The sequence below is a fragment of the Ursus arctos genome, unplaced genomic scaffold (assembly GCF_023065955.2).
Source record: "Ursus arctos isolate Adak ecotype North America unplaced genomic scaffold, UrsArc2.0 scaffold_12, whole genome shotgun sequence".
Taxonomy (NCBI): Eukaryota; Metazoa; Chordata; class Mammalia; order Carnivora; family Ursidae; genus Ursus; species Ursus arctos.
The window spans coordinates 10473076-10489341 of NW_026622786.1; the positions used below are offsets into that span (position 1 = coordinate 10473076).

General features: G+C 43.9%; 1 protein-coding gene across 1 annotated transcript in view; it reads right to left on the reverse strand.

Moving 5' to 3' along the window:
• The window catches only part of SLC22A15 (solute carrier family 22 member 15), a 75853-nt gene that overhangs the window by 33160 nt on the left and 26427 nt on the right, over window positions 1-16266 (reverse strand). The window contains exons 3-5 of the mRNA XM_048220555.2: window positions 6195-6327; window positions 5403-5567; window positions 1612-1741 (exon numbers count right to left, since the gene is read on the reverse strand). Of these exons, the coding sequence (XP_048076512.2) occupies window positions 1612-1741; window positions 5403-5567; window positions 6195-6327 (428 nt within the window). The remainder of the gene's footprint in view (window positions 1-1611; window positions 1742-5402; window positions 5568-6194; window positions 6328-16266) is intronic.

Consider the following 16266-nt stretch of genomic DNA (forward strand, 5'->3'; position numbering starts at 1 on the left):
AGTATAGGTAAACTATTTCTATTATATTCATTCTTTAAAGTTTATTTATTTATTTTTAATTAGCCTCTACACCCAAGGTGGGGCTCGAACTCACAACCCTGAGATCAAGAGTCCCATGCTCTTCTGACTGAGCCAGCCAGGCGCCCCACTATTATATCCATTCTTGCATTTACTTCTCTTATTTCAAAGAGACTACAAACACAGATTCCAGTTCAATGCTCAATCTACGGAATCTCCATTAGTAGAACTTGAAAAAAGAACAACTACGTGAAAGATGCATCTGAAGGAAAATTCTACCACAGATATCCCTCACTTTATGGCACAGAAGCTGGTACCATTGGCTGAAAATTTTATTTATTCCAAAGGTTTTGATGATTAAAATTAGAAGTCTGATACCTTAGGAGAAAGCCTTTCATAAGCACATTAAAACTTCTGGTGAAATAAAACTAAAAACTCAAACTTTTTTTTTTTAAGATTTTATTTATTTGAGAAGAGAGAATAAAAGAGAGAGAGAGAGCGCGCGAGAGAGACAGCACAAGCAGGGGGAGGGGCAGAGGGAGAAGCAGAGTCCCGGCTGAGCAGGGAGCCCGATGCGGGACTCGATCCCAGGACCCTGAGATCATGACCTGAGCCAGAGGCAGATGCTTAACTGACTGAGCACCCAGGTGCCCCTAAAATGTCAAACTTCTTAAGCACATCATTAAAATGATGAAATAAGAAATGGAATAGTATTACTTCTTTGTGACTAAAGATCGGAACGTAGTACAGTATTTGTGAGTGAAACTGGGTTTTTAAGCCCCAACAAGATGGTCAGTGTTTAATGTTAATTTTATGGAGAACTCTGTAAATGTCTCTTAAATATTAGTTTTACTGTTACTGGAGCTTGAGGCTATTTAGGAAGAATATTAATAAACAGTATTATTCTATTATATATTATGTATGTACACTATATAACAAGCACTATTAATAACATCATTAATGAAGTATTAGCTATGGGAAGAAAGGCCTGGCCAAAGTGCTCTAAGCTGTGGCTCACCTCACAGCCTTTAGGGCACCGCGGTGCGACATCGGAGCGAGTTGTTGGGAGCACCCTGCCCTGACCAGGGAATCACCCTTTGACTGCTCTGAGCCCGTCCACCCTAAGCATTTCTCCCATATCTGAGTCTTCCTGTGTCCACATTTAGAGGCCCTGAAATAGGAGTCACCTGTGGAATGGAGTGTTGCTGCTACATATTGGATGTGAATGGACTGTGATGTTTGCAACGTCATACCTGAGTCAGAGCCTAGCACCCGACCTCATCCAGCCTGAACTCTTTAGGCTTGAGGCATTAGGTTACAAAAGAAACTGGCACCCTGGGGTCAACAACTTGAAGATTAAAATGCAATCTATGGAGACGTTACTTGAAACAAGGGATACCTGCATTCTGAATTAATTAAGCATCTCTCTTCCCAGCAGCTGCCAAGCATTGGAGCGCTTGCGGGATTTAGCTCTTCACCAAAGTCAGTTCAGGCAAACTCCTGAAAGGGAATAACGTCGCTCATTCACCCGCATCCTCTTAAGACATTCCTTCTGCGTATTAAATTAAACCGCTAAGAGGAAAAACTACTCACAAAGACAGGAGAAAGACCACTGTTCCCTGAAGGTTAACCAGAACGGCGAGGGTCCTCCAGGAGCGGATGAAGTATCCCAACAGGGCATACTGGGCGATGCCAACCGCAAAGAAGAGGCCACCGATCGACCCTAATTCAGGAAAAAGATACCTGTTACTGGAGAAAGCGTCATCCACACCACCCTTTCCAACCCAAGTCGCAGGGCCAACGCCCTCCTTGGGAGGTGTCAGCAGGAAAGAAAAGCCTACACAAGTACTGACCGTCAGATGATAAAAGTGGCAGAGAGGCCAGCCAGTGAGTGGAAAAGGAGGAAGGACAGGTGAAAAATACAAACCACTTGTGGTCAAGATGAATTTTCAGGGTTTGCCCCGGTGCTTTCTGAACTGAAGGCTGTGCTGATGTCTGCCTGCACATGTGTGGAAGCTTGGAAAGATGCCTTGCTGGCTGGCAATAAGGGTTTTAGGTCATGAGATTATCTCAATGCTGGGACTTCAACTGATCACAGAGGTTGTGCCTCAAATCCTCATCTTAAATCACAGGCTACTCGTCAGTTCTCCCTCTTGCCCTTCCCTATTTGGTGTATCGGCGCCAGATACATGACATGTTACAGCTCTCTGTTTCTTGTCTGTCTCCATGAAGAACACAGTTTTTCCCAGCACACTGACAGGAAAAAAAAATCAACCACCGGACTGTTAAAAATCCTATATTTTTTGGGGGCGCCTGGGTGGCTCAGTCGTTAAGCGTCTGCCTTCGGCTCAGGGCGTGATCCCAGAGTCCTGGGATCGAGCCCCACATCAGGCTCCTCCGCTGGGAGCCTGCTTCTTGTTCTCCCACTCCCCCTGCTTGTGTTCCCTCTCTCACTGGCTGTCTCTCTCTCTGTCAAATAAACAAATAAATAAATAAATCTTAAAAAAAAATCCTATGTTTTTTGAAATAAATGCTGAGATGGGTATTAAGTCCACTGGCTTGCCCAATATACATGTGAATTTATACCTCTGACACACTTTCTATAACTGCGACCGTCACGATGAGTAGTACTCACTACTGTTTATTGTGCATTCAGCCTTTTACATACATCGTCCTATAAAGCAGGTGCCATCAGAGCTACACACAAAGAGGAAACAGCACTGAGAGGTTAGGACACGGAGCTGTGCACAGGATGGCTGGGACCGTACCCTGTCTGCCTGACTGCAGAGCCTCTGCGCTGACCCAGTCCTCTCTCTCCACTCTTCCAGGGAAAGGCAGGCTTCTGTGGGCAACCCACAGCAAGAGGACCTGTTGATCTCGTGACAAGCACTTTCTACAAGAATTCTATAAAAGAAATGTGTTCTTGTATTTTTGTCCATAGACTATCAATTCTCTAGCCATAACGATGTGTCTACTCTGTGCCCCAGTGAGGAAGAAGGGGGAGTAGAAGGGAAAGCTGAAGCGGCAGCATGTTCAGAACACCAAATCAGAACATGTGGTCCGGTAAGTAAGGGACTGGGGACGCTATGATTTCCCTGGAAATTTAAGACAATCAATAGCTATTACGGCTTCATTACAGTGCATCAGACAGCACCTGGCTTCCAAGAATAACACTTTCTGTCACTGCTCAGAACAGCTCCGAGCACTTGGTATCCACTGACAACACTGCAGGCAAAAGGAAGACAGCCCACAGAATGGGACTGTTTCAGAGGGACTGAGTTCGGACCCTAGTTCTGCACCTGCTGCTGTGTGACCTTGGGCAAATCATGGAAACGTCTCTGAGTCTCAGTTTTCTCAAAGGTAGTTGTTAGTATAGGGTGAAATAATGCCTGCTGTACAAATATTAGCCATACTGTCCTACTGTGATATGGGTACAGTCCCTTACATCTATTAACCTCCCCCCAAAAAGCCATTAGGAAGCCTTCTCTGGTGAGTATCTACTACAAAATACTGTCTACCTAGCACTGTTATCTAATTCCGAGAATACCCCTTCCCTCTTCTAGAGAGCAGACCTCCCCTTACTTCATCCCTGTGGTTCAAGTGGGGGCTGCCCATCATAGTTCCCCTCACTGCAGGGCCCCAGCTGGGCCAGACAGAGCTCTGAGCCCAGATTTTATTTTATTTATTTATTTTTTAAGATTTTATTTATTTATTTGACAGAGATAGAGACAGCCAGCAAAAGAGGGAACACAAGCAGGGGGAGTGGGAGAGGAAGAAGCAGGCTCATAGCAGAGGAGCCTGATGTGGGGCTCGATCCCAAAACGCCGCGATCACGCCCTGAGCCGAAGGCAGATGCTTAACCGCTGTGCCACCCAGGCGCCCCTGAGCCCAGATTTTAAATACTGCACTTGGTGGTGAGAGCTGAGAGCTATGGGGGTCCATCCCTGACTGCACAGAGGAAGCTTCTCAGGGAGGAAGGGCAGAGACAAGAAGCATCGGACTTCCTGGTTCTGGGCATCTCTGGGGCCTGGCTTTTCAGGAGTTTAATTATATTAACCACACAATTTCCCTTTATATACATATGCTCATCAGAGTTGAATCTTTATCCCTTATAATCAGTAAAAGTTGGTATCAACTGGGTATAATGGACAAGAGGAAATGATTTGAAGGGGTATAGTTTAATGACCTGAAACGCTGTGATGACATTACCATCAACAGCGGTCCCGGAAGATGAAGATTATTTAGGTGAAAGAAAGCAATAATTTTTATTTGAGCGTCCAATGGACATTCACATCTCATGTCCAGCAGGAAGCGCGCATGTACGCCTGGAAATGACAACAGAGGTAAGGTGTTGCCATGTAGATGTGGGAAGGCTCTAGGTTATTTGGTCAAAAAAATTAATTAAAAAATGAACATTTCAAATCACCACTTTTGCACGTTGTCATTCTGGAGTGCCACTGGGGTTTTCTGCTTATAGGCTGTTAGATATTTATCCTATTTTTCAGATTTCCTGTCTGCTTCTTTAGAATAATTTTCAAGTCTGCTATGTTTGCTCAGTTTGCACTAGTAAAAACTAAATTTCAGCAGGTTAGACTTCATTTTTATAAGTGGTGCCAGGAATCCACCCAGTTTTCAAGCAAAGCCAGAAGGTCCCGCTGACTCCTCCATCTCTCCCCACTCTGATCCTTCAGCAAGTCATTGTCCCACCCAAATGCAGCTCACATGGCCCTCTTTCCTTGCTCCTCTCCTCCCACTGTGTCTAAGCAAACCCCCATCGTGTTCCACGGGCCACAACCACCTCCCAAGTGACCCCTCAACTTCTCCTCCGGCCCCCCAATGGTCCATTCTCCACACCTCTGCCACAGTCGTCTTCCTGCATCCTATCTGATCCTATTGCCCCACTGTTTAATTCGCCCACTGGCTTCTTACTGCACTTCAAATAAAAACAAAGTTCTCATTTAGCCTAGTACAGGCCCTACATCATCTGGTCCCTCCGACTTGTCCCTCCCCTGCCCAGGACATAAATATTTAATAAAATATAACAAGAAGGTGCTGGGGAAGGAGCATCTAGGCTTTCCTATGTCTGCGCTATTTTTCAGTTTAAGGTGTAAACAGTAAATGCCCTTCTGAGAAAACTGACACTCTCGGAATAATCTAGAGGCAAGCCCACCATCTACGAGGCAGGCCCCAGGGGAGACTTTCTACAGAGGGATACGAATAAAATGACGTGTTCAAGGTCATACAGAACAAATTCCGGAAAGCAAATCTAATGGGGAGATAGACTGCCTCAAGTTCAAGTGCATTTTTAGACGTTCAACTGGTTCCCTGCGAGGTTTTCTGGGGCCGCTCACCATCTCTGTCATCTGCATGGAGTGAAGCAGTACCTGCGAGTGCCCAGTAGGCGGTGCCCACACATTCGTTTAGCAGGACGAAGGCCACCAGCGACATTCCTCCGTTCATTACGCCCACCAGGAAGCGAGTTACTGCAAAGAACTCATAGGAGGGGGAAAACCCATTTGCAATAGCAAATAAGATGTCAAGAGCAAAACCTAGAATTAGAGGAACCGTAGTCAATAATCCAGATGTAAAACAGCATTTGATCAAAGTAATATACTCATTTTATGTTTGTAACGATAAATATTTATAAAGTGATATTTTCAAAACTATGCTTTTTTAAAAAAAATTTTTTCTCTTAAAAACGATAAAAGAAAAACTAAGGTTTCCCTTTCTTTGTTACAAGTTGATATCTGTCAACCATGCACAGTTTTCAATTATTCATAATAGTGTGGGAAATGGAAAAATCCCAGCTCATGCTCGGCTTGTCAAGAGAGCTATGCTGGGTCTTATATAGAGCATATTTGAAATAAGCCAATACACAAGATACAAGGAGATGGACCTAGCATTCTGGCTCAGTCTCTGTTCTCTTTAGAAACGTGGCATAAGTTAGAGTGCGGGAGTCCTGGAGAGCACCACCATCTCTGAAAAGCTTAGACACAAATCCGTGGCCATCACCAGGAATGCTGCTGGTCCTTTGAAAAAGCGTGGCCAGAACTCTGGCTGCACTGGGGCCTCTCGCCAGTATAATAAAGATCAGTTCTGTATCCACGTGGCAATTCCCCGAGAACCTTAAGAAGTAAGTCCTCCTATTCAGTTCACAAACACTCATAACTGATTACCTGTGAGATAGACTTTTTTCCTTCCGAAGCGATCTGAAAGCTGACCAAAGGAGATAACTCCCACAAACACACCACTGAAGAAGAAAGAGCTTGCTGCACTGACTTTGTAAGATCTGTTGGCAATTAAAAACCACTACAGGAAGAAAAAACAGAAGAGACGTTTAGATCACAGAAAAGGTAGATGGACTGTTAGCTATTAAAAAAAAAACCCAAAGTACAACCCAAACTGGTACACTGGGAATTCTCTACCGCATTACCCACTACTAACCAAAATGTCGTGGATCGTCTGTCTTGGATAACACCCAAGGAGGTTTTGTCTTCAGAAACACTAGAAATCATTATCGTAATGTGCTCCCATAATAGTCTATACACATCGTATTACAGCACTAAATATAGTCTATAACAGCTACTTTTATTTATGCAGCTGGTGATGCATAAAAGACGTCCCTCCTCCTAAGCCCCTAAGCCCTTGTATTTCTTGAGAGAAGGAGCCATGACCCACCCATTCCCATTTCTCGGCTGCCTAACATACATAGGACATATAGGAGGCAATCAACGAACAGTCCTTTTCTCCAATAGTTAGTGGGTTTTAAGCCCCGTTAGCATTTTTCTTAAAAAATTAAGCATAGAATTACCATATGATCCAATAATTCCACTTCTGGGTATGTGCGTCAAAGAACTGAAAGCAGAGATTTCAACAGATATTTGCACCCTAGCGTTCAGAGCAGCATTATTCACAAAGCCAAATGAAGGATGGCCAAAATGTAGTAGATACGTACGCTAGAATATTATGCAGCCTTGAAAAGGAAAGAGATTTTTGACAAGCTGGGTCATAGATGAACCTTAACCTCATGCTAAGAGAAATAAGCAGACAAAAAAAAAAAGACAAATATGGTATGATTCTGTTTATGACTGGGATATTGAGATTTTATAGGAAGAAATCTCTATTTGGTGTTCATCCACTGTCACTAGCACATAGTTCCTGAAACCCTTGTAATTTCCTACAGAAGAGCCATAGGGGCATCTTTGGTTATGATAGTTTTGATCCCAGTTCCTGAAATAACTTCAAGGCATTAAAGGAGAAATGGGTGTCCTCTGGTATTTATAACAAGCCTCTTTCGATCACACTTGAGTTTATTTAATGAGGCGACTTTTGGAAAGTCCCTTAGATGGGGGCTGGTTGCCAGGGGAACCAACACCCCCCCAACCCCCCCACTCCCATCATTAGAGGGTTGGAACTTTCAGCCTCCCACCTGCCCCGCCCTTGGGGGAGGGGAAGAGGGACTGCAAGTTGAACTAATTGTCAATGGCCAATTATTTAATCAATGATGCCTTTGTAATGAAGCCACCCCAAAAACACATCTATACACATCTTATTATAGTACTATAGTATATAATAGCTACTTTTATTTATGCATCTGGTGATGCATAAAAGATGTCCCTCAAATAAGGGTTCGAGAAGTTTCCCAGTTGGTGAATGCAGTGGAGGTGCTGGGAGAGTGGGGCCCAGGGAGGGTCTGGAAGCCTGCGCCCCCTCCCACCCGCCTTGTCCTGTGCGTCCCTTCCATCTGGCTGTTCCTGACTTATATCCTTCATGATAAACCAGTGATCTAGTACATAAGAGGTTCCCCTGAGTTCTGTGAGCCACTCTAGCAAATTAATCTATCCCAAGGAGGAGATTGTAGGAACCACTGATCTCTGGTCTCTGGCAGCTCAGAAACATATGAAACAATGTGGACTTGCAACTGTCATCTGAAGGTAGGGGCGGGGTCAGCCCCATGGGACTGAGCCCTGAAACCAGTGGGATCTGATGCTACCTCCAGGCAGAAGATGTCAGAACAGAATTGAACTGTAGGACACCGCGAGGGCGTGGTGCAGCTGTATGATGGGGGAACATGCCTCACCTGCCCCCACAAACCCCACCTCACACACCTAGTGGCCAGAAGGGTCAGCAGTGAAGCAGCTGCCAGGGAAGGAGGCACAGGAGGAAGGCTGGTCCTTTACCTGGTGTCATCAAATCCAGAGACAAAAAGTCAAATAAGGGTTCACAGGGGCTGGGGGGATGGGGAATTGTTTCATGGGTACAGATTTTCAGTTTGGGATGATAAAAAAACTCTAGAGATGGACAGCAGTGATGGTTGCACGACATGAATATACTTAATGCCACTGTACCCTTAATATGGCTTAAAGTGTTACAGTTTGTTCTGTATATTTTACCACAATAAAAAAAAAAGCCCAATCCCTTGAGTACGGTTATCTTCTACTTTAAGGAGACTTAGGAACTTAGAGAGAAAGCAGTCATCCCCTGCTTAAAACGCTATTATCTAAAACTCTGTCTGGTGGTGAGTTAAACAGATCTTCGGTTGTAAAGGTCTGTAGGGGAAGCTGCAGCTCAGAGACGGAGAACCAGGGAATGCTCGTCTTTCCCCTTCGCAGCCCCTCGCGGGGAGTCTGTGAAGACAGGCTCAGGAAGAGCCCCAACACGCAAAGAGGCGCCCCCCTTGGCTGTCCCTTCACCTCTCAGACCTCCCTTCCCATGCTCCACCAAGCAGTCATCAAGGCTCACAGCACATCTGACTTCTCCTCTTGTATTTCCTGTAAGACTGTGACAGCCTGACCAGACAGCTTCTGGACATCTCCATGCAGCAACCACAATAACAACATTCATGACACTAGGACAATAATATTCACTGGAAAATAAGTAAGGATAATGCCCACTCACTAATGCTGGACTTGTCTTCTAAAGTCCCTGTTTCTTCACACGCAGTTTTTTTTTTTAAGATTTTATTTATTCGATAGAGATAGAGACAGCCAGTGAGAGAGGGAACACAAGCAGGGGGAATGGGAGAGGAAGAAGCAGGCTCACAGTGGAGGAGCCTGATGTGGGGCTCGATCCCATAACGCCGGGATCACGCCCTGAGCCAAAGGCAGACGCTTAACCGCTGTGCCACCCAGGCGCCCCCACATGCAGTTCTTAACCAGGTTAGTTAACTGTTTTCCCAGCCCCTTGCAGATGAGAAATTGTCAACTAGGTGTCACTGCTTTTAGAAATAGTAATCAGGAAGTTACTGCTCCTGGTGGCAGTTATGGCACAAATAAGAGGGATGGAAGCAAAGTGACAAAAATCTGAGATATGTTCCAGACAGTTTTTCATTTGGGTATTCAATCAATAGTCGATTCGTTTCTACTGAAGGTTAATGACTATACTAAACACCAGAAATACAGATGTGAATAAGCTGGACATGGTCCCTTCCCTCAGGGAGGATACGTGCCAGGAGAACAAACACACAGGGAGAGACTAGGAGGGAACCTCTAGTAAGGTGTTCAGGGAAGGCTTCTCTGGGGAGGTGACATTTGGACTTGAATGATAAGGAGTGACCACCCTGGAAAGCTGTTCAGAGAACATGAGAATAAGAGCCCTTCCCTAAGGTGAAGCACCCCCAGTGCTCCCCCAGCGGGTGGTATGATGAGGTCAACAGGTGCACAGGTGTCAGATCATACAGGGCCCTGGGCCACGGCGAGGAGCTGAGGTGTTATTCCAGTGCAAAGGGAAAGTGCTGGATTATTGGACTTAAGTTTCTGAAGATCACTCTGGCCATTCTTGGAGAATGCATTACAACAGAGGAAGGCGGGAGCAGGGAGGCCAGTGCACCAGCTCAGGAGACCATGGCGGCTTGGATGAGCGTGGAAGCAATGGAGATGGAGAATTATAAGCACTTAGGACTGATTTTGAAGGCAGAACTGGCAGGACTTGCTGATGAATGACATGGGGTGGGGGACAGAGAATCAAGGGTTTCACCTAAGTTGCTAACTTTGGCCAGTCGGTGGATGACCTTTATTGAGATGAAGAAGGTGGCAAGCAGGGACCACGTATGTGGTGGGAAACAAAGAGCTTCGTTGGACTTGCAGACATTAGGAAGCCTATAAAACGCCCAAGTGGTGATGCCAAGCAGATATGCGGACTTGAGTCTTGAGCTCCAGGGAGAGGTGATGAGGGTTTATGAACCTATGGAGAGGGAAGAATTTCAAGACTGGGGCCTGGGACACTGCCACGTTCAGAGGCTGAGTACAAAAGACCCATTATAGAAAACTCGTAAGTAGGACTCAGAAAGATAGCAAGAAAATGGGGAGGGGTGTGGGGTCAATAATGCTGTGAGAAGAAATTTGATTCAGGGAGGAAGGGGAGATCACACACATGAAATACTGCTTCAGAGGTCAGGTAAGATAAGGACAGAGACGAGCAGTTATATTTAGAAACAAATGGACACTTAAAAATAGCAATTTCAGTGAAGTGTGAATGGAAACCAGATTGGAGACGGGTGAGGAATTGGAGGAGTTGGGGAGTCGCTGGCAGCAGTTGGGTACAAAATGGTTTCCAAATGTTTTGCTGTGAAGAGAAGCCAAGAAATGGGACAGTGTGGGGACAGGTATGTGGGTCAAAGATTATTGGCTTGTTTTTTTAAAACACGTGTGCATGTTGATGAGAACAAGCTGGTAGAGAAGATATCCTTGCAGGAGAAAAATATCTGGAAAAGCAAGAAGGGATAGGCTTGAGGGTACAATGTAGAGAGTTTAGCCTTTCACAGAAGGTAGGAGATGTCACTGCAAAGTAAAGCAAGCAAGAGAGGAAGGCAGAAGGTGGGCTCAGAAGCAGGCAATGAAGAAACTCCCACCCGATTGCTTCACTTCTTTTTCATTGAAGTATAAAGTGAGGTCCCTAGCTGAAAGAGAGCAGAAGTGGGGGGGGGGCATTTCAGGTTTCAGGAGGAATGTGACAGACAGACTCCTCTCAGGAGTGGGACATGACCCATTCAAGGGAAATGCTGCAGGATTGCCAGGCCACAGTGAATAGACATTTAAGCTTTGTGGTTACTAATTTTGTGAGGAGGATGTTGGGTTAAGCTTACACAGAGTCGGGGACTTCCCAGAAGTACTTCAGAGAGAGAGAGAGGCACCAGGGCATTGTGGGGATTTGCAAAGGAGTGATTATTATAATAATGGAATATATGCTATAAGGAGAAAAGGTAGCCAGAGGGGGGTAGTGGGTAGAGAAATAACGTCATCATCAGAAAAATCCCCTACATCATTAACTTTCCTGTACTTTCCATTCCTGCCCTAACTGAAACATGGTGATCCCCTGCAGAAATCATTCAGTGAACTGGAACCCTCTCAACTGGAAGCTGCTTTTCCTTTTACAACCATGGACCTGAGAGCTCGTCTAAGATGATGAGAGATGGGAGAAGATAACCAAACTTCAAAATCGTCAAATAGTCTGAAGATCACATTACCAGATGGTGTAATCTACTACCCTTCTAGAGCTGACAGAGATGCTAGCTTGTTTTGAAATAACCAATTTTCCTCTCTTCCATAGTAATAGTATGTTTGCGGGGCATATGGCTACCCAGATTGAAGACTAATGTCCCAATCTCCCTCACAAGTAGGTATGACACATTATCAAGTTCTGCACAATAATACAAGCACCATGTGGCAGCTGCCAGGACTTTGTCTTAAGAAACAGCTGATTTACCCTTTATCCCTTCTTCCTTTCTATCCTACTGCTTAGAATGTCCTTATGAAAGCTGGAGCTTTATCTGGGGCCATGATGAAGAGGGCCACATATTAGGGATGATGAAGTTCAAAGCTGAAGGAGCCTGGGTCCCTGAGAACAATGGAGTAGGACTCGGGCATTGGCATATTGTTTTAAGTTCTCCAGATGATTCTCATAGGTAATCAGGTTAAGAACTCCTGTCCTAGACCTGGTCATCCTCAAAAGCTGTATCATCTCTAAAATCTTGATTTTGAATATCCTACTCGCTGTCCTCCCACCCCCTACTCTTCCAACTCACTTCCCCCAGTACCCTACTCCAAACATTCTTGAACCTCTTCAAGACTCCTGGTCACTATACTCTACAGTAAGTATGGCCTAAGTCAGCAAAAAAGATTAAATCATGGTAAGAAGATTTAAGGATCTGTAAAGAAAAGGGTAAAATATATTGTAAAATTTCACATAAAAGAGATTAGAAGAGGTCTGGAATTTGAAGGAGAAATTCTATTTTATGAAAAATTATTTTGGATTATAGTAAGTTCTGTGGTAGAATTTTCAATTCATGAGAAATGTCTATGGTGACATTTTTCAGGTTGAAAAATAAATAAAATCTTAGCTATCTGGTTGGCCTAGAAAATGGAGGACTGTATTTGTCACAGGGATATTCCTTCTCTTACAATGGCCAATAAACAAAGCCTCATTGTACTCATTTTTAATACCTTGAAGCTCAAACAACTTCTTTTTATGCTTTGTATGGTGTTAGTGTTTGCTTTGGTGTTTTCATGCCTTTAAAATGTAGCCAGCACCTTTAGCTTTGATTATCCTGCACCTCAATTTTTGCCAGTTTGTTTATATGGCCAAGATGTTTAAGCTCATACTAGCCCATTTTGTGCTTAATTAATAAAAAGCGGCTAAGGTGTCTTGTCAATAATCAACTGTTCTGTTGACCATACTTGCAGAACTTCTCAAATCCACCAAAAAGGCCATAATAATCATCCTTCTAACAACTGGAAAGCTGTCAAGAAGAAGCCCACAGGATGTTCGACTGGCAAATTCCATATTCTGATTCTCAGGCTGACAGTTTCATGTGTCAAAGGAATTTCTAGTAATTCTTCTTCATGTCAATGCTGATTGAGGTAATGCACTTCCTTATTTCACCTGGAATACATTCAGGAATAGGTAGAAAAATCTAAAGGAACTGTCAAGTTTTAAAAAGCAAATTAAAGCATGCAAAGCTGACATGCAGAACTCCCTGACAAGTCTAGGCAAACTGAACGTGGTGGATTCAGAAATGTCAATTCAAGGACTTAGGACAGTATGTTTACAACCAGCTTTCTACATGCACCATCCCCCAACATGTGAGATTTTGGTTTAGATATTTTGTTTCCAACTTTTAAAACTTTTCAAATATACTTTATATATTTATCACATAGCTATTATGTGATCTAAAGAGTTTTATTTTGTCAAGGCTCAGACAAGATACATTAGGACAGTGGTCACTGTAGTATTTGAGAAGATGTACTGGTGTAACTTATTTTTAAAATTTTGTAATAAAATTTTGTAAAGAGGTCACCTGCCAGACTAGACTCAGTTGCTAGCACATTTTCTCGTCCCTTAGTTCAATACTTAGTACCAAGGTAAAATCCAAGCCAGGATATCACCAGGACATTGGAAACTAAACTATAATAAAACTGAATGTGCTGACTGTTACATTCTCGAAAAATGTGCTTTTTATGAGGCTTTAAATTGTAAAATTCATATATTTATAAGTCACTCAAACCCTTAATTGGCTAGAGATTATTAAAGGGATGACTCTCCTATTACTTTTTAAATGACAAGCCAAATTCTAGAGCTAGAATGTTCTTTTTATACTAATTCATTTCAAATTGAAAAATCACTCACAAATTGAAAAAGCTGGAAATCTTTTTTTCCCCATACATTAACAGAAGAGGAAGAATATAAAGACAAAATATTTTCAGTCTTTCAGGATGACCTAGCTAAATCTATTTTTGCCTTGTAACCAACATCTATATTTTTGATATGATTATCACAATCATTGAGTTCATAAGCCAGGCATGCATTACACTGTATTTTCAAAAAGGATTTGAGGAGGCTAGCACTAATCATTCACTCATCAAAAGAAGGTAGACCTGAGGGAAAATCAGGCACCAGCAGCAGGTGCCTCAAAAATAAAAGATGAAAGGAACATAAATATGGTGAATGCTGGTGTTGAGTATGGAGCCAGGTACCATGCAGAGCCATCCAGCCCTTAAGGATGAAAAAAAGTCATGCAAGCAAAAGTAAAGAGTGTTGACTATTGACTGGGTAGGAGTGGAGCATCCAGGAGGTTTTTTAATATTTGGATTCTCACTGCTCAGAGGGCTAAGAATAAGACAACACCTCCCATAAAGGGGTAAAGTATTGTGGATGTCAAGAAAAGGCGCTCGAGCTGCAACGCAGAGAGTGGAATAGACCCATCAAAGGTCATCGCGGTGATCCAAGCCAGCCTGGTTGAGGTGTGGGCTTCAGAGAAGAGAACTGATTCAAGCTGGAAACAGATTGGGTTGAGCCATCCATGAATAGCTATTATTTGATGCCAAATAGATCAATCGCAGATTGAGTGAAGCTTGAAGATAAGTTTTAAAGAAAGTAACAAAATGTGTTTTGAGCATCTCCCTTGAAATCATTAAACCTTCACCTTTGTGGAAATGCCACAAGTCAAAGCAGTCACTTTTCTGACATGGCAGAAATAGGATGATCTAAAACAATTAATTATTGCTTTAAAGTAGACTGTGTGCTTATACGACCCTAAAGACAAAACATACATCCAAGTGCTGAAACCTGTGTATTAAAGATCTATCAAACGGGAAGTCTCAGCACCGTACAACCAGGTAATTAAAAACCAACCAACTTTCCCATAATATTCTCCCCTAATCCCAACAACCACCTTTTATAACAGGTATGATTATTATTATTCCCATTTGATAGATTCCCATTGATAGCTACCCCCACCTGTAGCTCAGACGCGATCACCCTAGAGTAAACCAGGGAGCCTGTACCGGATGCTAACATTGGTCTCAAAACTGCCTTCTTTGAGTACTGTAGGCTTGAATTAGTTAAATCTGAGGATTCTGGAGCTAACCAGTGACAGAACACTATATTTAAGTGTGTTAAACCAAAGTATAGAAATTACCATAGTCTATTTCTTAATCCTTAGCAAGAGTTCCATCCAGGAAGCTATGAAAAAAGTCCACTGAATATTAGAAGAAACACGAGAACCAGGTAGGTCTTTGTGGCTTAGGGTAACAGAACCAGGGGCTCCTGGAAAGGAGGAGGCAAAGGGAGAAAAGGAACGTCCTATGTCAGATAGGAAGTTGAGGTCACGTGGGCCGTGTGCTTGGGAAGATGAGAAGGCTGGGAGTGCGGAGAACAGAATAATGTACTTAAACATCAACTTCCCAAGGGTTTTCTTTGGGGGGAGGGGGGATTTATCACATTCTACAATATAGGTTTTAAATACAAATACCTAAAATTTCTGTATTTTTTAAAGATTTATTTATTTATTTTAAAGAGAGGGGGACAGAGAGAGCACGTGCGCATGCACGAGTTGTGGGGAGGGGCAGAGGGAGAGAATTTCAAGACTCCTCACTGAACATAGAGCCAGATGCTAGGCTCCATCCCATGACCCATGAGATCATGACCTGAGCTGAAACCAAGAGTCTGACGTTCAACCAACTGAGCCACCCAGGCACCCCTAAAATTTCTATATTTTTAGAATTGAACACTTATGTACTACTTGACATCCTCATGTACCCACATGACACAAAAACGCACCCCCAGCTTGTTTGCTTTGTTTCTCTCTGCTGAACAGCATGATGCCATCCCTTCCCTACGGCACCAGAACACAGATGATAAGATGCTTCCCAAATTGGTCGTGAATAAGGTGAAAAAGCAAGAGGAACCCTTCTTAAATGAACTCTGAGAATTCAGACACATATCCAGCTCTGCCCTGAGCCACTGCTCACCAGCTCTGTCCATGTCACAAATTTGTCTGTCTCTGCGTCAGTTTTTTCCTGGGCCCTGAACCATCCGTTCTTGTCCCCACCCTCCCACCCCTGCCAATGCATGGTGACATTTCATGGAGTAAGAGTTGAGAAACATGCTGTAGCCGCAAAGCTTTCTAATGGAAGAGACTGTACATGGTAAATAAAAACTGCACCCTAAGCTATGCAAGCAGTGGGTCCTTTCCCTTCCCCGAGGAGGCTGTATACGCCTGTCCTCCTTGTTTGGGCCCACAGCGGGGGAATGTGATGCCCCACTCACAAGTGAATAATGGGGGGCCACTGGCATGCAGAGCCCCGGGGAGGGCATGGTTCCCCACGGGAAAACAAACGTCCATCACCCCACTCTCACGTGAAGCCTGGCACCTCTAGGAACTGTCTGTCCTGGGCTTAGGCTGTGCCCCATCCTCCCACACTCACGCCAGCCCCACCTTGTCCCGGGTGAGCTCCTGTTCACCCTCCATGG